This window comes from Schistocerca nitens, chromosome 6, assembly GCF_023898315.1.
Source record: "Schistocerca nitens isolate TAMUIC-IGC-003100 chromosome 6, iqSchNite1.1, whole genome shotgun sequence".
Lineage (NCBI taxonomy): Eukaryota > Metazoa > Arthropoda > Insecta > Orthoptera > Acrididae > Schistocerca > Schistocerca nitens.
The window spans coordinates 245423744-245440464 of NC_064619.1; the positions used below are offsets into that span (position 1 = coordinate 245423744).

General features: G+C 41.6%; 1 protein-coding gene across 3 annotated transcripts in view; it reads left to right on the top strand.

Moving 5' to 3' along the window:
• The window catches only part of LOC126262211 (trafficking protein particle complex subunit 8), a 309618-nt gene that overhangs the window by 279770 nt on the left and 13127 nt on the right, over positions 1–16721 (top strand). For all 3 annotated transcript variants that reach the window (XM_049958637.1, XM_049958638.1, XM_049958639.1), the window contains one exon: positions 6041–6318. In XM_049958637.1, coding sequence (XP_049814594.1) covers positions 6041–6318 — 278 coding nt within the window. The remainder of the gene's footprint in view (positions 1–6040; positions 6319–16721) is intronic.

The window sequence follows — 16721 nt, forward strand, 5'->3', positions numbered from 1 at the left end:
GCTTCTAAAAACCAAATATAATTAACAAGACAGGATGTTTAAAGAAATTTGTTTAAGGTACTTCGTGTATGTGTATTCAGGTTAAATTATTTATGAAGCAGTAACATGCTTTTTTTTTATATGGGTCAGCATATGTGAGAGCATAGAATTTTGCATAATTATGTTCAGGTTTTTTCTCTTTTTAAATGTCAGAAGTGCAAAGCTTCGTGTACAATATTATCAAAAGAATAGTTCCTACTCACCTTATAGCAGAGATGCTGTATTGCAGATAGGCAAAGCCAAAAAGACTGTCATCAGCGTTTTTGTTGTGCCTATCTGCAATTCAGCATCTCCGCTATTTGGTGGGTGGCAACTAGCCTTTTCATAATAGTATCATCATTCCATCCTGAATTTTCCAAAGATTTTTTACCCTTGTCATCTTGCATAAATGACTAATTGTGCAGTTTATTAATAATATTTTGGAACATAAGTCCATGTTTTGCATATACTGATCAACCAGAACATCATGACCACCTACCTTAAAGCTGCTATGTCCACCTTTGACATATATAAACAGTGGCAAGCATTGTGGCGTGGAAGCAATGAGGCCTTGGTTGATCAGTGGAGGGAGATGGCACATCTGCACACACAAGTCACCTTATGAGCTCTAATGCCATGTTCAATCTGAGATGTATTCGACAGGGTTCACATCTGTTGAGTTGTGGGGCCAGCCCATCAATTGGAACTCACCAGTGTGTTCTTCGAACCACTCCATCACACCCTTGGTCTTGTGACATGGCGCATTATCTTGTTGAAAAATGCCACTGCTGTTGGGGAAACAGGATCATCATGAAGGGGTACCAGTGATCTGCAACCAGTTTACAACACTGTTTGGCCAACATGGTGCCTTGAACGAGCTCCACTGGACGCTTGGATGCCCTTGTGAATACTGCCCAGAACATAATGGAACTGCCACCAGCTTGTCCTTATCCCACATTATAGGTGTCAAGCAGCTGTTCCCCTGGAAGAAGACGGATTTGCTCCCTCTGACCAGCATGATCAAGAAGGTATCAGGATTCATCAGACCATGCAATGCTCTGCCACTGCGCCAATGTCCAGTGCAGGTGGTCACGTGCCCATTTCAGTCACAGTTGCCAGTGTCATGGTATTAACATTGGTACATGCCTGGGTTGTTGGTTTTGGAGGCCTATTGTTAGGAGTGTGCACTATGTGCTCAGACACACTTATACTCTACTGATCATTAAAGTGTGATGTTAGTGCCAGCACAGTTCAGCACATGTCCTGTTTTACCAGTGTGCCGAGTCTTTAATATCCGTCATATGTAATGAGGGGTTGCCACCCAACCTTAGGATGCCTGTACATGGTTTTACTTTGGTTTCACCATGTTTTGAAGATGCTTACCACAGCATTCCTCGTCCACTCAAAAAGTCAAGCAGTTTCTGAAATGCTCATGCCCAGCCTGTGGGCCATTCGATCTGCCCTCGGTCAAACTCTGATAGATCACATGCATTCCCCATTCTACGCACAGCAGCATGCTCACTGATATCACATGCACTGTATGTGTGTCTTACTAGCAGTCATTTCTTGCCAATTGGCACTGCTATTGCCTGGATGGTTTTATATCGATAGTAGGTTGGTGGTAGTAATGTTCTGGCTGATCAGTGTAGTTTGTGTTGTATTAATATCTGTCTGAGGTACTCCTTGGGAGGCTTGCAGCATTTGAGGTTAGTCAGCAGGTGCCCATTATGTCGCAGCAAGTGTGGCTAAGAGCCTCCAACTTTGCGTGGATGTCATAGGTTGGACCTCAGAATAAGAGGTTTAGTCTGTCAAGGAGCTATATATGATAGAATGTTTATGATACGAGGGAAGATCAAAAAGTATTGCACTATAATTTTAATACCAAAAAGTTTAATAGGTGAGAAAACAAAAAAATCACAAATGAAGTTACGTCTTTCACGTACTTTTCTGCGTGGTCACCCCATTCTCAATACATTTCTTTCATTGTGGTACCAGTTTCAATATGCCCAGTTCATAGAAGGAGGGGAGTTACTGTGCATTACGTTCTGATCCTCCCTTATGTAACTCATACAGAAATGCTTAGAGTTTATTTTAGTATTAGAATTAATATTGAACTATCCACATATACAGTGTGTTGTGTAAGTTCACATAATAAATGCACACTGTTATGTAATCCTGTGGATAATCATTTCAGGTTATAGAAAAGAATAGCAATAATAAGGAATATACTTAAAGGCGAGATACAACAAGATTTATTACAGTTTCACCACCCACTGAATCCTCTCACTGTCTCTTTGTGTGGACAGTTGATTGTGGTTCTGGTCATAGTGTGGCTAAGGGTGGGTGACATGGCATTGACCCTATAGTTGAGGTCTGCTTGGGCGTGTCAGGGTGGTATGTAACTGTGGTTTTCGGTGTGCTGCCCAGAGGTAGTGACAGTACCACACTGGTTTCAGTGCCTCGGCAGATACATTGCTCCATTTGCCATTTTGCCAAGTGTCTAACATGTGGTCCCGAATTCACGACACTTGAAAAGTCCTGTGTATGGTGGCTGAAAAGGGGCTTGAATTAAATCCATGTGGAGCATGACATGGGAACAGTCCATCAAATGTTTTTGTACAAAAAACAGGTGTTTGCTGTGTCATGAAGTAGATAACTTTGCAACAGTTCCTGAATTGTTGTACCAATAATGGTAGTTCCAATCCCGGAATCCTTAGTGGCTCCCCATGTGCTATTTCAGCCAATAGTGCACTGGTATCAGATTTATAAGCTGTCTAGTCATAATAGGAGCCAAGGAAGAACTTTCATCTACTTCTGTTGGTGACATAAGAGTGACATTAAAAGTTCTATGCCATCTTTCAAAAATTCAATTGCTGCCAGAATGACAACTTCTAGTGTGGTGGCATTGGAAACCATGCAGAGAGGACAGCTGAAGTGCGCTAACCAATTTGTGGTGAAAGTTTTTTCAACAGTCTCAGTGATATATCAATGATTGCTATAGTTTCTGCCCATCTAGTGAATCCAGTAGTTGCCATAAATAGGTACTTTAACCTTCTGAAGGCGGTATAGTTTCAACAAGATCGATATGTATGTGACTAAATCTCACTGGAGACACAGGGAAATACCTGATATCTGCATGAATGTGGCATTCCACCTTGCAGTGCTGCAGTGAAGGCACACATGAGCAAAGGGCTGAGCATCATTTTTTATTGATAGCCTCATTAAATGGTTTGTTAATAATTTAGTCATGGCTTTTGTCTCTGAATGTGCTGCTTTGTGAACACTGGCAAATGCCACATTGTGAAACTATGGTGAAATTTAGGGGCCTTGCTTTGTTTGTGAGACATCACAGCATATTTTAGATTTGCCACCTGGCACCTCAGCTTCCTTCAGTCTCGGTTGCATGGAAGGATAATTTCACTGGGGCATGGTGAGAGTGTTGTAGTTCAAAACATCTATCAAAGTGCAAATGCGGGAAAAGTAGTCAGTGACTGTTTTCTGCACCTTTAATATGGCATACATCCATGGTAAATTGTCTGATAAATTCTATGTGCCAGAACTGTTGGGAGAAACATTTATCACTGACATTTTGAAAGGCCGGCACAATTGGCATATGGTCTGTATAGGTCATCACTGGCCAGGCTTTGATTTGAGGGCAAATGTGCCTCATACTCTCGTATGTTGCCAACAGTTCTCTATCGAAAGCACTCCATTTTCTTTGCCCTGGCTGTAATTTGTCAACTTTCTGGTGCAAGACTGCACCAGTTGCACTTTGGCTGACCTCTACAAGAATAACCAGTGATATAAATTGTACAGCTTGGATGAGCAGCACTGCCTCCGCAAGGCTCCCTTGTCCTTTTCTGGAGTCCACTTGAATACTTATTTGCCCATGGTGTTATGACTGGAAATTGCTTTCATTGAGGTGCTTGAATGGAAGTTGTTGCCCAAAGGTGACAGCGATAGAAACAAAAAGTCACCATCCCCAGAAAAATCTCAGTTGTTGGTAATTCTTTGGCTTCGGAAGGTAATGTAAAACAGTTAACTTCCCTGGTAACTGGCAGATAAAATCAGCTGAGATCCTATGGCCAAGGTTGAGGAAAGCTGTTTCACTTTTAACAGTGACACCCAGTGCCGTGGCTCTATATTTCTGTCATACTTCGTGAACTTGCTTGTCTTGTAACTGAGTGTTGGAGGAGAATACCAGGATATCATCCAAATATATGGAACAAAATGCCCGTTCTTGAAAAATTTTGTCAATGAAATATTGCAAAGTTTGACCAGAATTTTTGAGTCTGAATGGCATGAACAAGAATTCAAAAAGACCAGAAGGTGTTTTTGGTATATCAGTAGGTGCTGCCAGAATTTGATATAAGCCTTGTGGTAGTCCAGAGCAGTGAAAACATTTACACCATCAAAGCACATGTGACGTCTTTGATATTAGGTTCAGGATACCCATACAGGACAGTACTAGCAAGCAATCGGCAGTAATCACCAAAGGGTTGCCACACTTGTCTTGTGGAAAAGGTATGGAGGAGATGCCCACTGACTGTTGGAATGATGTGTAACTACCAACTGAAGCATGTCTTCAAAGATTTCATTACTCTCTGGTAGGTACTCCAGTGCAATCCTGTGGACATTGTGTGAAACAAATGGCCTAGAGTCATACATACCATATTTTACGGACTGTAACAATGTACTTTTTTCTTCGAGAAAAAAGTGGCCATATATTCTATGCTGCAGGAAACCTATCTCTAGCTGGAAACATTGGATTCAACTGGCAGCAGCAGTGCACTGATGCAATTAACATAAGTTGTGGGATTCACAAGCTAGCTAACACCGTCTAGTATTTGGTGTGTTATGCGTCATTTCAGTCTACAATGCCAGTGAACTTGAATTGAAAATAAGTTTTGTTTTCGGTACCAGTACAGTATTGTTGTTGGTAGCTAGTTTTGAAAATGGAAAAAATTAAAAGTATTCATATGATGCAGGCTATAAACTAAAAGTAATAGCATGCGCAGAAGAACATGGAATCAAGGACACCATCAAAATGGATTTGGAATTAATACAAAAATGATTCAAATACATGTCATAAACTAGTGCTACAGACTTTAAGGGGAAAGTTGGTTGGTGCTACAGGTTTATGAAGCATTACGGTCTTAGCATGTAAACCAAACCAAAATATCTCAGAAAATAACTACAGGAATATGAAGAGAGAATATTATCTTTCCGTCACTTTGTTATTCAACAACGAAAGAAAACCAGTGTGGAACTAAGCCGAATAGTGAGTACAGACAAAACTCCTTTGACATTTGATGTGCAGAGTAACAGAACTGTTGCCACAAAAGGTGCTAAGACTGTAACTATGAAAACAAGTGGACATGAAAAAAATGCACTACTCTGTTGTCCTTTCATGTTGTGCTGACTACTAACCTTAATCTAGTGATCAATTTCAATTGCAGAACAAGACCAAAATGCTTTATTGTGAATAGCAGAGCAATTGTGTAGACGTAGACGTGGTCCATCTGTAATATCAGTTGCTGTTATTCTGCACAACTTTTTTCTGTACGCTTATCCTTTTCCATTGGCAACAGAAGCGTAAAATCTGTTATAACTTTATAATAATGTAATAAGGTGAATATAGATTATAGTTACAAAAATTAGCTGTAGCTGCTGAGAAAATTGGGAGCTGAATGTTGAGCTTTTGAAGCAAGGGGTCCTTGAAAGAGCATTAAAAAAAGGACAGATAAGGAAATGTGTCAGTATTTTAAATGAACAGTTACCTGTGAAATCCACAGTTGAGAGATGGCCACTGAAATGCACAGTTGAGAGAAATCGAACATGTCACAAAATTTATGATCTGCTACTTTGTAGATGTCCAATATATCCATAGCTTCCAGTATCTGTGTACCTGTAGTTGTTGTGTTATAAGTCTTATATGTCAACCTTTTGTACTTCTTTTAATTATTTATGCTATCACAAGAGAACGTAGTGTGTGGCTAAATTATTTTGCTCTTTATTACAGACGGAGATTAGGAATGGGAAAGGAACAAAAAGGATGGCCCTAGGACAGCACCATTTAATACTGGATAAAATTGCAGTGTTGTCTGTTTCCTCAGCAGATGATGCTAAAGTACCAGTACCATCAGAGATTGAAGGTCCACTTAGGATATTTGGGCCAGATGACACATCTTACAAGAGTGTCACTAGTGAAAAGTACCCCACTCTCGATGTTCTCCAGAGGCTAGTCATACATAACATTCGGCATTCGCCTAAGGTGTGCCACGACTTTAGTGTATCGAGGTAAGCTAAAAGTCACCGATTGTGCTTTATGTTTTGCAATTTCATTTGTTTTGTGCCTAGAGAGTAAAAAAGTAGAGTACATGAGTTTCAGGAAGAGAGATCTTCATTCACATAGTAGTATACATAATTACACTATAGTGCAGTTGAGTATATTAGTTTGTGCTTTCAAATTCTACTCTGTTGATTACTTTTGACACCTTACCTCACTCTCTGGCTTTTTTTCTATCCACGGTATGGACCTACTTTTGCTTCCGTTCATCAAATGTTTTTACATTTATGTACTTGTGAAGACAACTGCAGCTGTTAGTTTTCACATCTGATAGTAACTGGTTCTTCCAGAATGCATCTTCAAGTCTTAGTAGTATGTGCACTGGGCTGAGCTTTCCAAACAGATTACAACTGTATGGTGGGCTGGGATTTGGAATTTGGAATGCTGAACCATAACTTTCTGAGGCAATGCCAAGGCATAGCTCCTGATCTGCCATCACAGCATCAATTCTGACAGTTCCTCTCTCATACTTGACAAAGTTTACAGATGCTCTCATGCGTACCTTGCTGGACTAGTGCTTTTGAAAGAATGATTCTTTTGTCACACACATTCTCAATTTTTTCTGCCACATTTTGACTTCAGATTCCCCATTCCCTCAGTGATGTACAGTTCCTCAGTAATACCTATTTTTTTCAAAAATGATAACATTTTGCTGCACAAACTGTAACTGTTTGGATTAAAAAATACGTTCATTTTGCATTCAGCATTGCATAATTTTGTCTGTGTATCCATTTTCAAATGATTGTCCGAAATACAAAATTTAAAATAGCTATAGGTTGTTTATCCAAAATATCAAAACCAGGACTTAATATAGTGTGTAGTGATGGTTCTTGAGAAAAGAATGAACAGCATTGCACTAGTTTTTCACATGATTAAATAACTTCTTTGCAAGAATATGAAAACAAAACAGTACTTTACTCTAGGAACTGACTGAATGAGGTTGTGCCATTTCAGACAAACTGACCTTGTAGTCAGGAGGGTGGACATTCTAATCTCCATCTGTCCATATTGCTTTTGATTTTTTGTTATACCTAAATTGCTGCAGGCTATGGCAGACTGCCTGCCCCATCCTTCTCAAACTAAACCTGGAGGTATGTAAATGCATGCATACAGGTGAAGAGAAACAACCTAATAATAGTTGGAGCAAGTTAGGGGTCATCAAATTGAGCAAAAATAATCATAGATCATAGGTGCATCATTATGGAGCTACAACTATAAAATGACAGCCAAGCAGTGACAAGCATACAAAAATGAGTGTGCTTAAACTAACTTGCCCCATTTTATGTCTGTTATGTTAAAGAATGCAGCTACTAGTTAATGCAGTTACTAATTAAATTAGTTGAAGATAATGGTTACAGCTGAAGAGTCAAAGCTAGGCAACTGTCCGTGACTGTAACATTAGAAAAGAATTTTCTGTGGTGGCAACCTTGACTATTAAATCAGATACACTAGAAGTACCGTAATACCATGTAGATAATAAACTGTATTGGAGAAACAGCTCTCCAGTGGAATAGTTGACGTGTGGTTCTGGAAGGTGGGATATTATGATGTTTTTGAAAAATACCTTTGTAGTCAAATAAACACTAAGCCAGCAATGGCAGATAAATACCAGCCACCTAGTACAACTGAGAGTGGAGCAGCTTTATTTATTTATTTGATTTCATTCGGACTAGCAGATTTCTTTTTTATTTACTTGAGCAAATTTAGCTGGGATGATTATGAATAGCTTGAAGCAGGATTGTAACAGTTCCTTTGTCTTCTTCTTTTGTTATAGCCTCCAAAGGACCTTGGGTAGTCCTTTCAGAGATAGCATTTGCTCCTGTGCCTCCTCCCAGAGCCTCTTCATCTTTTATGCTCTTTTTCTCACATTCTTCTTCTTATGTCTTCAGTATTTTCTTCTATTGTCTTCTCCACTGGTGAATGTGTATCATTTTGTTGTGGTCTTCTCTGTGTTTGACCTCTGGTGTACTAGTTGATGTGTACTTCCACCTTGATCCCCAGTTCAGAACAGTCCTCCTAGAGATCTACACCCCACTTTGGTTCCTGTCTTTCACCTTGTTTTACTCACTGTTTCCCATACTCTTTTGGTCATTTTATCCATATTCATTCTTATCACACGTCCCATAAATCTTGTCTTTTCAGTCTGATTTCTCCTGATATTGCCCTCATGGCCCTATACATGTCTTTCTTAGAGTTTCACAATCATCTTACACTGTCTCTTTCAGGGCCCAATATTTATATCGGTACTTTTCTCTCTTCTTGTAGTTGTTCTGCCTAATGTCTTCCTAGTGTTATTGTCTCTGCCGTCTATAACACTACAGTCCTTACTGTTACCTTGTAGTGTCTGGTCATTGTGTATTTATGTATGTTCTTTGTACTCTATCTCTGGCCATATAAAAGGCTGACTTCATTTTCATCACCCTCCCTATTATTCCATGATTACTATTGTTCATTTGTTTTATCAAGTCTCCCACATATTCGTATGGATCTACCTTTTATTTTTGTTTTCTGGTGATTCTGATGCAGAGTGGTATTCAGTCTGTTGACCTTGTTGTAGTTGATTTTCATTCCCATCCTTCTAGAAATTTTGCTTAAGTTGTAGGGTTGTGTATCTTCTTTTGCATCACAATTGTGGTGTTGGGTGTTGCTCACAAAGGGAAGGCAGCGCTTTTTTCCCCTGTTGTTTGTTTTATATTTTTTTCCCCTCATGTAAATCTTTTTTATTTCTATTTCCTCGTTTATTGCCGTCCATTGTCTGATAACTTGATTCAACACTGTGTTGACCATAATTGGTGACATTCCCTTTGCCTGGCAACGAAGCCTTTTGTTTTCAAAGAAGGGATTTAGTAATGTTTTACAAGATGTATTATTATCCCACCACTAACAAAACTGTAATTTTCACAGTTAATTGTTGGATGACTGAAGTATGATGGGGAACTTACATACAAGTGAACTAAGGTTTTCTCTAAAGTTTTCAGTTACATTGGGAGATGAGGCTCGTGGGCAGTAGAAGGATCCAATTATCATTTTATGCTCATCTGTGATTCTGAGTCTTGCCCAAACAATCTCACATGCAGCTTTAATTTCTATCTCAGAGGATTTGAATTTTTTTTCTACTGTAACAAATACCTCAACTGCACTTCCCGTTTGCGTATCCTTTGGATACACACTTAAATTTTCCCCAAAAATCTCCTTGCTATAAATTTCAGGTTTCAACCAGCTTCCTGTACCTAGTATTATGTGAGCTTCACTGTTTTTCATGAGTGCTTCAAACTCTGGCACTTTGTTGCAAATGCTTCGAGAGTTACCATTAGAATTTTTTGGAAGCTGTGGAAGGCATTTATTTCAATCTTACAGTGATACATCTGGTTTTCCTACAGCTATCGTTATCTGCATTGGCTGGAGAGTCACCGAAGCAAAAAAAAAAACTCGTGTGCACACCACGCTCAGCTACCTGAGTAGTAATCTTTAATCTTTGATGTGTAATGAAACCCTATGGCACAAGCCCAGGAAGTCACAGCCTAGCTTATCACACAAACATTCCTTCAGTCCTTATATTCGATTCAAAACCACGAGGCCAGGATTAGTTCTTAGGACAATACTGCAAAGTGTGAGCTTTGTTGAAATGCCATGCACAAGGCTGGTCTTCTCAACCTTCTTTTCCAGAGGCAGGAGTGATCCAAGTATGCACTCAGAGCCCAGAAGACAGGCATCATTTTCCAATGCATGCCACAATCTGCAGCTGGTTGCAACCTGTTCCCTCAGTGGCTGCTAGAATAGCCTCTTAAACACGAATGAGGTCTCCAGGCATACACACTGAGTGCATCTGGTGTCCTGGTTTGTCCCTTTCTGCCATTTCCCATAGGGGTAGCATTATTCACCATACATTTGAACTGCCAGCGATTAATAGACTTGTGCCCTTTTGCATTTGCCACCTCTTGACACCGGATAAAATGTGTTCCCCCAAAACAGATGAAGTGAGTCCCACTGGGTCAGTTTCATTGAAAGACAGCACCTCAGACTTTTTGGTTAGGGGGGTCAGTAAAACATCCTGAGTCCTCCCTGACCCTGTCCACCCTGTACAGGATTCCTATATTTACCATTGCCACGCCACTCACAATGAAGTGGGCAAATAATGACAGATCTTGTACATTCTGCAGACGAGACAGGATCCACAGGAGAGTATAATACTTAAGATACCTCTTATACTGGTATCACAGGTACATGACTCTCAGGAGCTCATCCAACATGCTGATTCGCAGCAGCTGCCAATCATTTGACAGTAGTCAGGGCGATTTTGAACTGCTTATGAATATCAACCATGTTAGAGAGCAGCATTCACAGTGGGGCTGCATTTTGGCTGATGCAGTGTTTTACATGGCAGTGAACAAACAACTTTAAATTAAGTGTGCTGATTATCTTTTAATCTGTTGAGCTAAAAAATTGCTAATACCTTATGCAAATATACAAAATGAGATTTCTGTAAAGGCAACACACAAAACTGTAGTAAAAATTGCTGATTTCCTAACATGTTTTGAGGTTAATTAGGGTTTCCCCTAAGCAACAAGTGTGAGGTGCTGTCTTTCACTCAAACTGACCCAGTGGGACTCACTTCACATGTTTTGGTGGAACATGTTTTATCTAGTGCCAAGAGGAGGCAAATGCAAAAGGGTAGGGGTCTATTAGTTGTTGGCAGTTCAAATGTATGGTGAAAACAGAGTAAATTTACGAGAACTGTAGGTTATGTGTAGCACTGCTACTCTTTAAGGGAAAACTAGATGTAACACAATATTTTAGGTAGAATATCTGTTACAGTTACTAAATCACAAATGCTGAGATACTACAAAATTACTTGTAGGTTGTGGTACCTTCACAAAATACTCAAAAATGCTCATTTATTTGCAATGATATATGATGGAATTCAGGGGTGATGTATTCTTTGGCAGTAACTGTGAACCACAAATGTTGATTGAGTGCAAAGCAAGTTACATATCCAAAACACTCGTACCAGTAACTTACAAAAATATAGTTTTGTAAGTATCTGAAAATTCTAAAAAATAACATGTTTCTCACATAATTATACAATGAAATTTGAGAACAGTTTTTTAGGATAGGCCTACTGTTCTCAAACAATTTAAAAGAGCACATTTAAGCTTAAGGTTAAGCTTTCAATTGACAAGAACACTTAGAGTTTGTCATGACATGCGCAAATGACCAGAATTTCATGCTATATCACAATATAAATGGGTACTGATACAATCAGTGAAAGATTATGCAGAACCAGTGCAAACTGTAAAATATGCTGATCTAGAACTTCAAATCGGCACACGGATCTTGTACACGCAGTCTCACACAAAGGAAAATTCCGAAGTCACCTTTGCTGTATAAATAAATGTGCATATTTCACAGATCTGTCACCTTACTTCTGTGCACACTTCTACACTGGCGTGCCGAAGAACAACACTGCAGTGTGAGCTTACTTCAGTCAAAATCACCAAGATTCGCAACACCAACAAAGCAAGTTTTCTGCCTACTGCCACTAACAATCGCAGGAGTTTGAGTCTTTAGTCTTTGTCTGACTGTTACATGGCTCAATTTGGATTTCACCAATGTTGGTATATATGTTTGCCCTTGTCTTTTTCTTAATGATTAATGGAAAATCTCATTTATAGATGTGAAATATCTCATATAAAGATGTGAAACAAATACTAACAAAGAGATAGAGAGGCTGACCAGTACTTACCTCAGCTGAGTACAGCCGATAGATACACAAAACAGAACAGAAAATTTACATTCCTAGCTTTCGGAACTTTGTTCCTTCATCAGGGAGGAGAGAGGAGAAAGAAGGGAAAGTGGATTCAGTTACCCACAACCCAGGCTATGAAGCAATAGGGGAAGGTAAACAGGGAGGTTAGTAAGGATGGAGGCATGGTTGTCAGAGGGAAGCCAAAGATATTCTACTGTAAGTACTGTGCCAGCTTCAAACCAAAGAGGATGCATACAGAAGTAAAGAGGTATATAGTATAAAGATAAACACAACTATGTAGGAAGAAAAGATGTGTGAATGGCTAAAGAGGAGAGGGAAAAAGGAGAAGACTGAAGAGTAAATGGGAGTGAGGTTGGTTAACGTAGGTCCAGTCCAGGGGGATGGCGGGATGAAAGGATGTGTTGGAGTGCAAGTTCCCATCTCTGTAGTTCCGAGGGACTGGTGTTGGGTGTGAGATGAGCCAAATGACACGTACAGTGTAGCAGGTTCCTAGGTCCCTAGAATTATGCTGGAGAGCATGCTCTGCCACTGGGTATTGGACATCTCCTAGGCGGACAGTTCGTCTGTGCCCGTTCATGCGCTCAGCCATTAGTTGTCGTCAAACCGATGTAAAAGGCTGTGCAGTGAAGTCATGTCAGCTGATAAATGACGTGTTGTTTCACATGTGGCCCTGCACACACCGTCTGCTCGTGTCTGTGTATGTGCGAATGGATATGTGTGTGTGTGCGAGTGTATACCTGTCCTTTTTTCCCCCAAGGTAAGTCTTTCCGCTCCCGGGATTGGAATGACTCCTTACCCTCTCCCTTAAAACCCACATCCTTTCATCTTTCCCTCTCCTTCCCTCTCCTTCCCTCTTTCCTGACGAAGCAACCGTTGGTTGCGAAAGCTAGAATTTTGTGTGTGTGTTTGTGTTTGTTTGTGTGTCTGTCGACCTGCCAGCGCTTTCGTTCGGTAAGTCACATCATCTTTGTTTTTAGATATATTTTTCCCACGTGGAATGTTTCCAGGGAAACATTCCAAGTGGGAAAAATATATCTAAAAACAAAGATGATGGGACTTACTGAACGAAAGCGCTGGAAGGTCGACAGACACACAAACACAAAATTCAAGCTTTCGCAACAAACTGTTGCCTCATCAGGAAAGAGGTAAGGAGAGGGAAAGACGAAAGGATGTGGGTTTTAAGGGAGAGGGTAAGGAGTCATTCCAATCCCGGGAGCAGAAAGACTTACCTTAGGGGGAAAAAGGACAGGTATACACTAGCGCGCACACACACACATATCCATCCACACATATACAGACACAAGCAGACATATTTAAAGACAAAGAGTTTGGGCAGAGATGTCAGTCGAGGCGGAAGTGAAGAGGCAAAGATGATGTTGAATGACAGGTGAGGTATGAGTGGAGGCAACTTAAAACTAGCGGAGATTGCGGCCTGGTGGGTAACGGGAAGAGAGGATATATTGAAGAGCAAGTTCCCATCTCCGGAGTTCGGATAGGTTGGTGTTGGTGGGAAGTATCCAGATAACCCGGACGGTGTAACACTGTGCCAAGATGTGCTGGCCGTGCACCAAGGCATGTTTAGCCACAGGGTGATCCTCATTACCAACAAACACTGTCTGCCTGTGTCCATTCATGCGAATGGACAGTTTGTTGCTGGTCATTCCCACATAGAATGCATCACAGTGTAGGCAGGTCAGTTGGCAAATCACGTGGGTGCTTTCACATGTGGCTTTGCCTTTGATCGTGTAAACCTTCCGGGTTACAAGACTGGAATAGGTGGTGGTGGGAGGGTGCATGGGACAGGTTTTACACCGGGGGCGGTTACAAGGATAGAAGCCAGAGGGTAGGGAAGGTGGTTTGGGGATTTCATAGGGATGAACTAACAGGTTACGAAGGTTAGGTGGACGGCGGAAAGACACTCTTGGTGGAGTGGGGAGGATTTCATGAAGGATGGATCTCATTTCAGGTCAGGATTTGAGGAAGTCGTATCCCTGCTGGAGAGCCACATTCAGAGTCTGGTCCAGTCCCGGAAAGTATCCTGTCACAAGTGGGGCACTTTTGTGGTTCTTCTGTGGGGGATTCTGGGTTCGAGGGGATGAGGAAGTGGCTCTGGTTATTTGCTTCTGTACCAGGTCGGGAGGGTAGTTGCGGGATGCAAAAGCTGTTTTCAGGTTGTTGGTGTAATGTTTCAGGGATTCTGGACTGGAGCAGATTCGTTTGCCACGAAGACCTAGGCTGTAGGGAAGGGACCGTTTGATGTGGAATGGGTGGCAGCTGTCATAATGGAGGTACTGTTGCTTGTTGGTGGGTTTGATGTGGACGGACGTGTGAAGCTGGCCATTGGACAGGTGGAGGTCAACGTCAAGGAAAGTGGCATGGTATTTGGAGTAGGACCAGGTGAATCTGATGGAACCAAAGGAGTTGAGGTTGGAGAGGAAATTCTGGAGTTCTTCTTCACTGTGAGTCCAGATCATGAAGATGTCATCAATAAATCTGTACCAAACTTTGGGTTGGCAGGCCTGGGTAACCAAGAAGGCTTCCTCTAAGCGACCCATGAATAGGTTGGCGTACGAGGGGGCCATCCTGGTACCCATGGCTGTTCCCTTTAATTGTTGGTATGTCTGGCCTTCAAAAGTGAAGAAGTTGTGGGTCAGGATGAAGCTGGCTAAGGTAATGAGGAAAGAGGTTTTATGTAGGGTGGCAGGTGATCGGCATGAAAGGAAGTGCTCCATCGCAGCGAGGCCCTGGACGTGCGGAATATTTGTGTATATTTTTTGGGGGGGGGGGGGGGGTGATGGATGAGAAAAAGGGAGAAGTAAGTAGACTGTGGGTGCATTGGTGGAATAGAAGGCTGTGTAGTCCTAGGGTAGGAACAGGGAAGGGGATAGGTGGATGAAGGACAGTGACTAATGAAGATTGGGGGGGGGGGGGGGATGATTATGGGAACATAGTATACACTGCAGGTAGAGTTCCCACCTGCACAGTTCAGAAAAACTGATGTTGGTAGGAAGGATCCAGATGGCACAGGCTGTGAAGCAGTCATTGGAGTGAAGAATGTTGCATTGGGCAGTGTGCTCAGCAACTGGGAGATCCAGATGTTTCTCGGCCACAGTTTGCCGGTGGCCATTCGTGCATACAGACACCTTGTTGATTGTCATGCCCACACATAATGCAGCACAGTGATGGTAGGTTAGCTTGTAGATCGCATGACTGGTTTCACAGGTAGCCCTGCCTTTGATGGGATAGGTGATACCTGTGACTGGAATGGAGTAGGTGGTGGTGGTGGTGGTGGTGGTGGTGGTGGTGGTGGTGGTGGTGGTGGTAGGTTTTACAGGACAGGTCTATTACAGGGATATGAGCCATATGGCAAGGACTTTGGAGCAGGGATGCATGAGGATGCTGTGTAGGTTCAGTGGGCAGCGGAATACCTCTTGGGGAGAGGTGGGAATGATAGTGAGTAGGATTTTTCTCATTTCATGTCATTGCAAGAGGTAGTTGAAATCTTGGCAGAGAATAGGACACAGTTGATGGGTGGTACTGATTCACAAAGGGAATGCTGCTTTGTGGCCAGAAGGTGGGACTTCGGGAGGTGGTGGGTGACTAGAGGGACTAGACATTGGAGATCTGTTTCTGTACAAAGTTGGAAGGGTAATTTTGGCCCTTGAAGTCCTCAGTGACACCTTTGGTAAATTTTGAGATTTCACATTGATCACTCTTCCTGTACTCTCGCACATTTTTGCATGTTATTTTCAGTACCTTCCTGTGCCACAAGAACTTCTACCTTGTACTACCAACTTCCTCCCCACCCTTCAACCTTTCTCCTCTCTTATTCCAATTTGCATTTACTAACCTCACCTTATCTAATCACATCTTCTGCCTCCCTTCTTCATACATATTCACCCACCTACTTGCAACCTACATTATAGTCTTTTTATTTATTTTTATCTTTAGTCTCAAAGTATTTTCACATCAATTTCATTTGGTTTTTATCTCTCACTATCAGTTTATTCCCTCAGGATCCTCTTGTTTCCCCTTACTTCATCCGTTCTGTCATTTTTTTGATTTTCCCCATGTATTTTTTCATATTTTTGTGACTCTTTTTCATGCATTATTTATGTATTTTTATGCATTTTTATCCTTGAGAATGTATCCTTGCTCCTTCCATCTGCACCAATACAGAGAAGTTTCCTTAACGTATGCCAGAACCCAGTCTCACATACTGTTCCTTTGTTGTTGCCTGTCTCTTGAAATCCCCCCCACCCAACAGGCTGTACTATCATATTTCTGACCTCCTGCTACTCACATTCGGGAGGACGACGGTTCACTCCCGTCTCCGGCCATCCTGATTTAGGTTTTCCGTGATTTCCCTAAATCGTTTCAGGCAAATGCCAGGATGGTTCCTTTGAAAGGGCACGGCCGATTTCCTTCCCAATCCATCCCTAACCCGAGCTTGCGCTCAGTCTCTAATGACCTCGTTGTCGACGGGACGTTAAACACTAACCACCACCACCACCACCACCACCACCTGCTACAACCCCTCCTTTCACAGTGACCTCCATCTTCTCAGATTCCACCAGTACTTAGTGG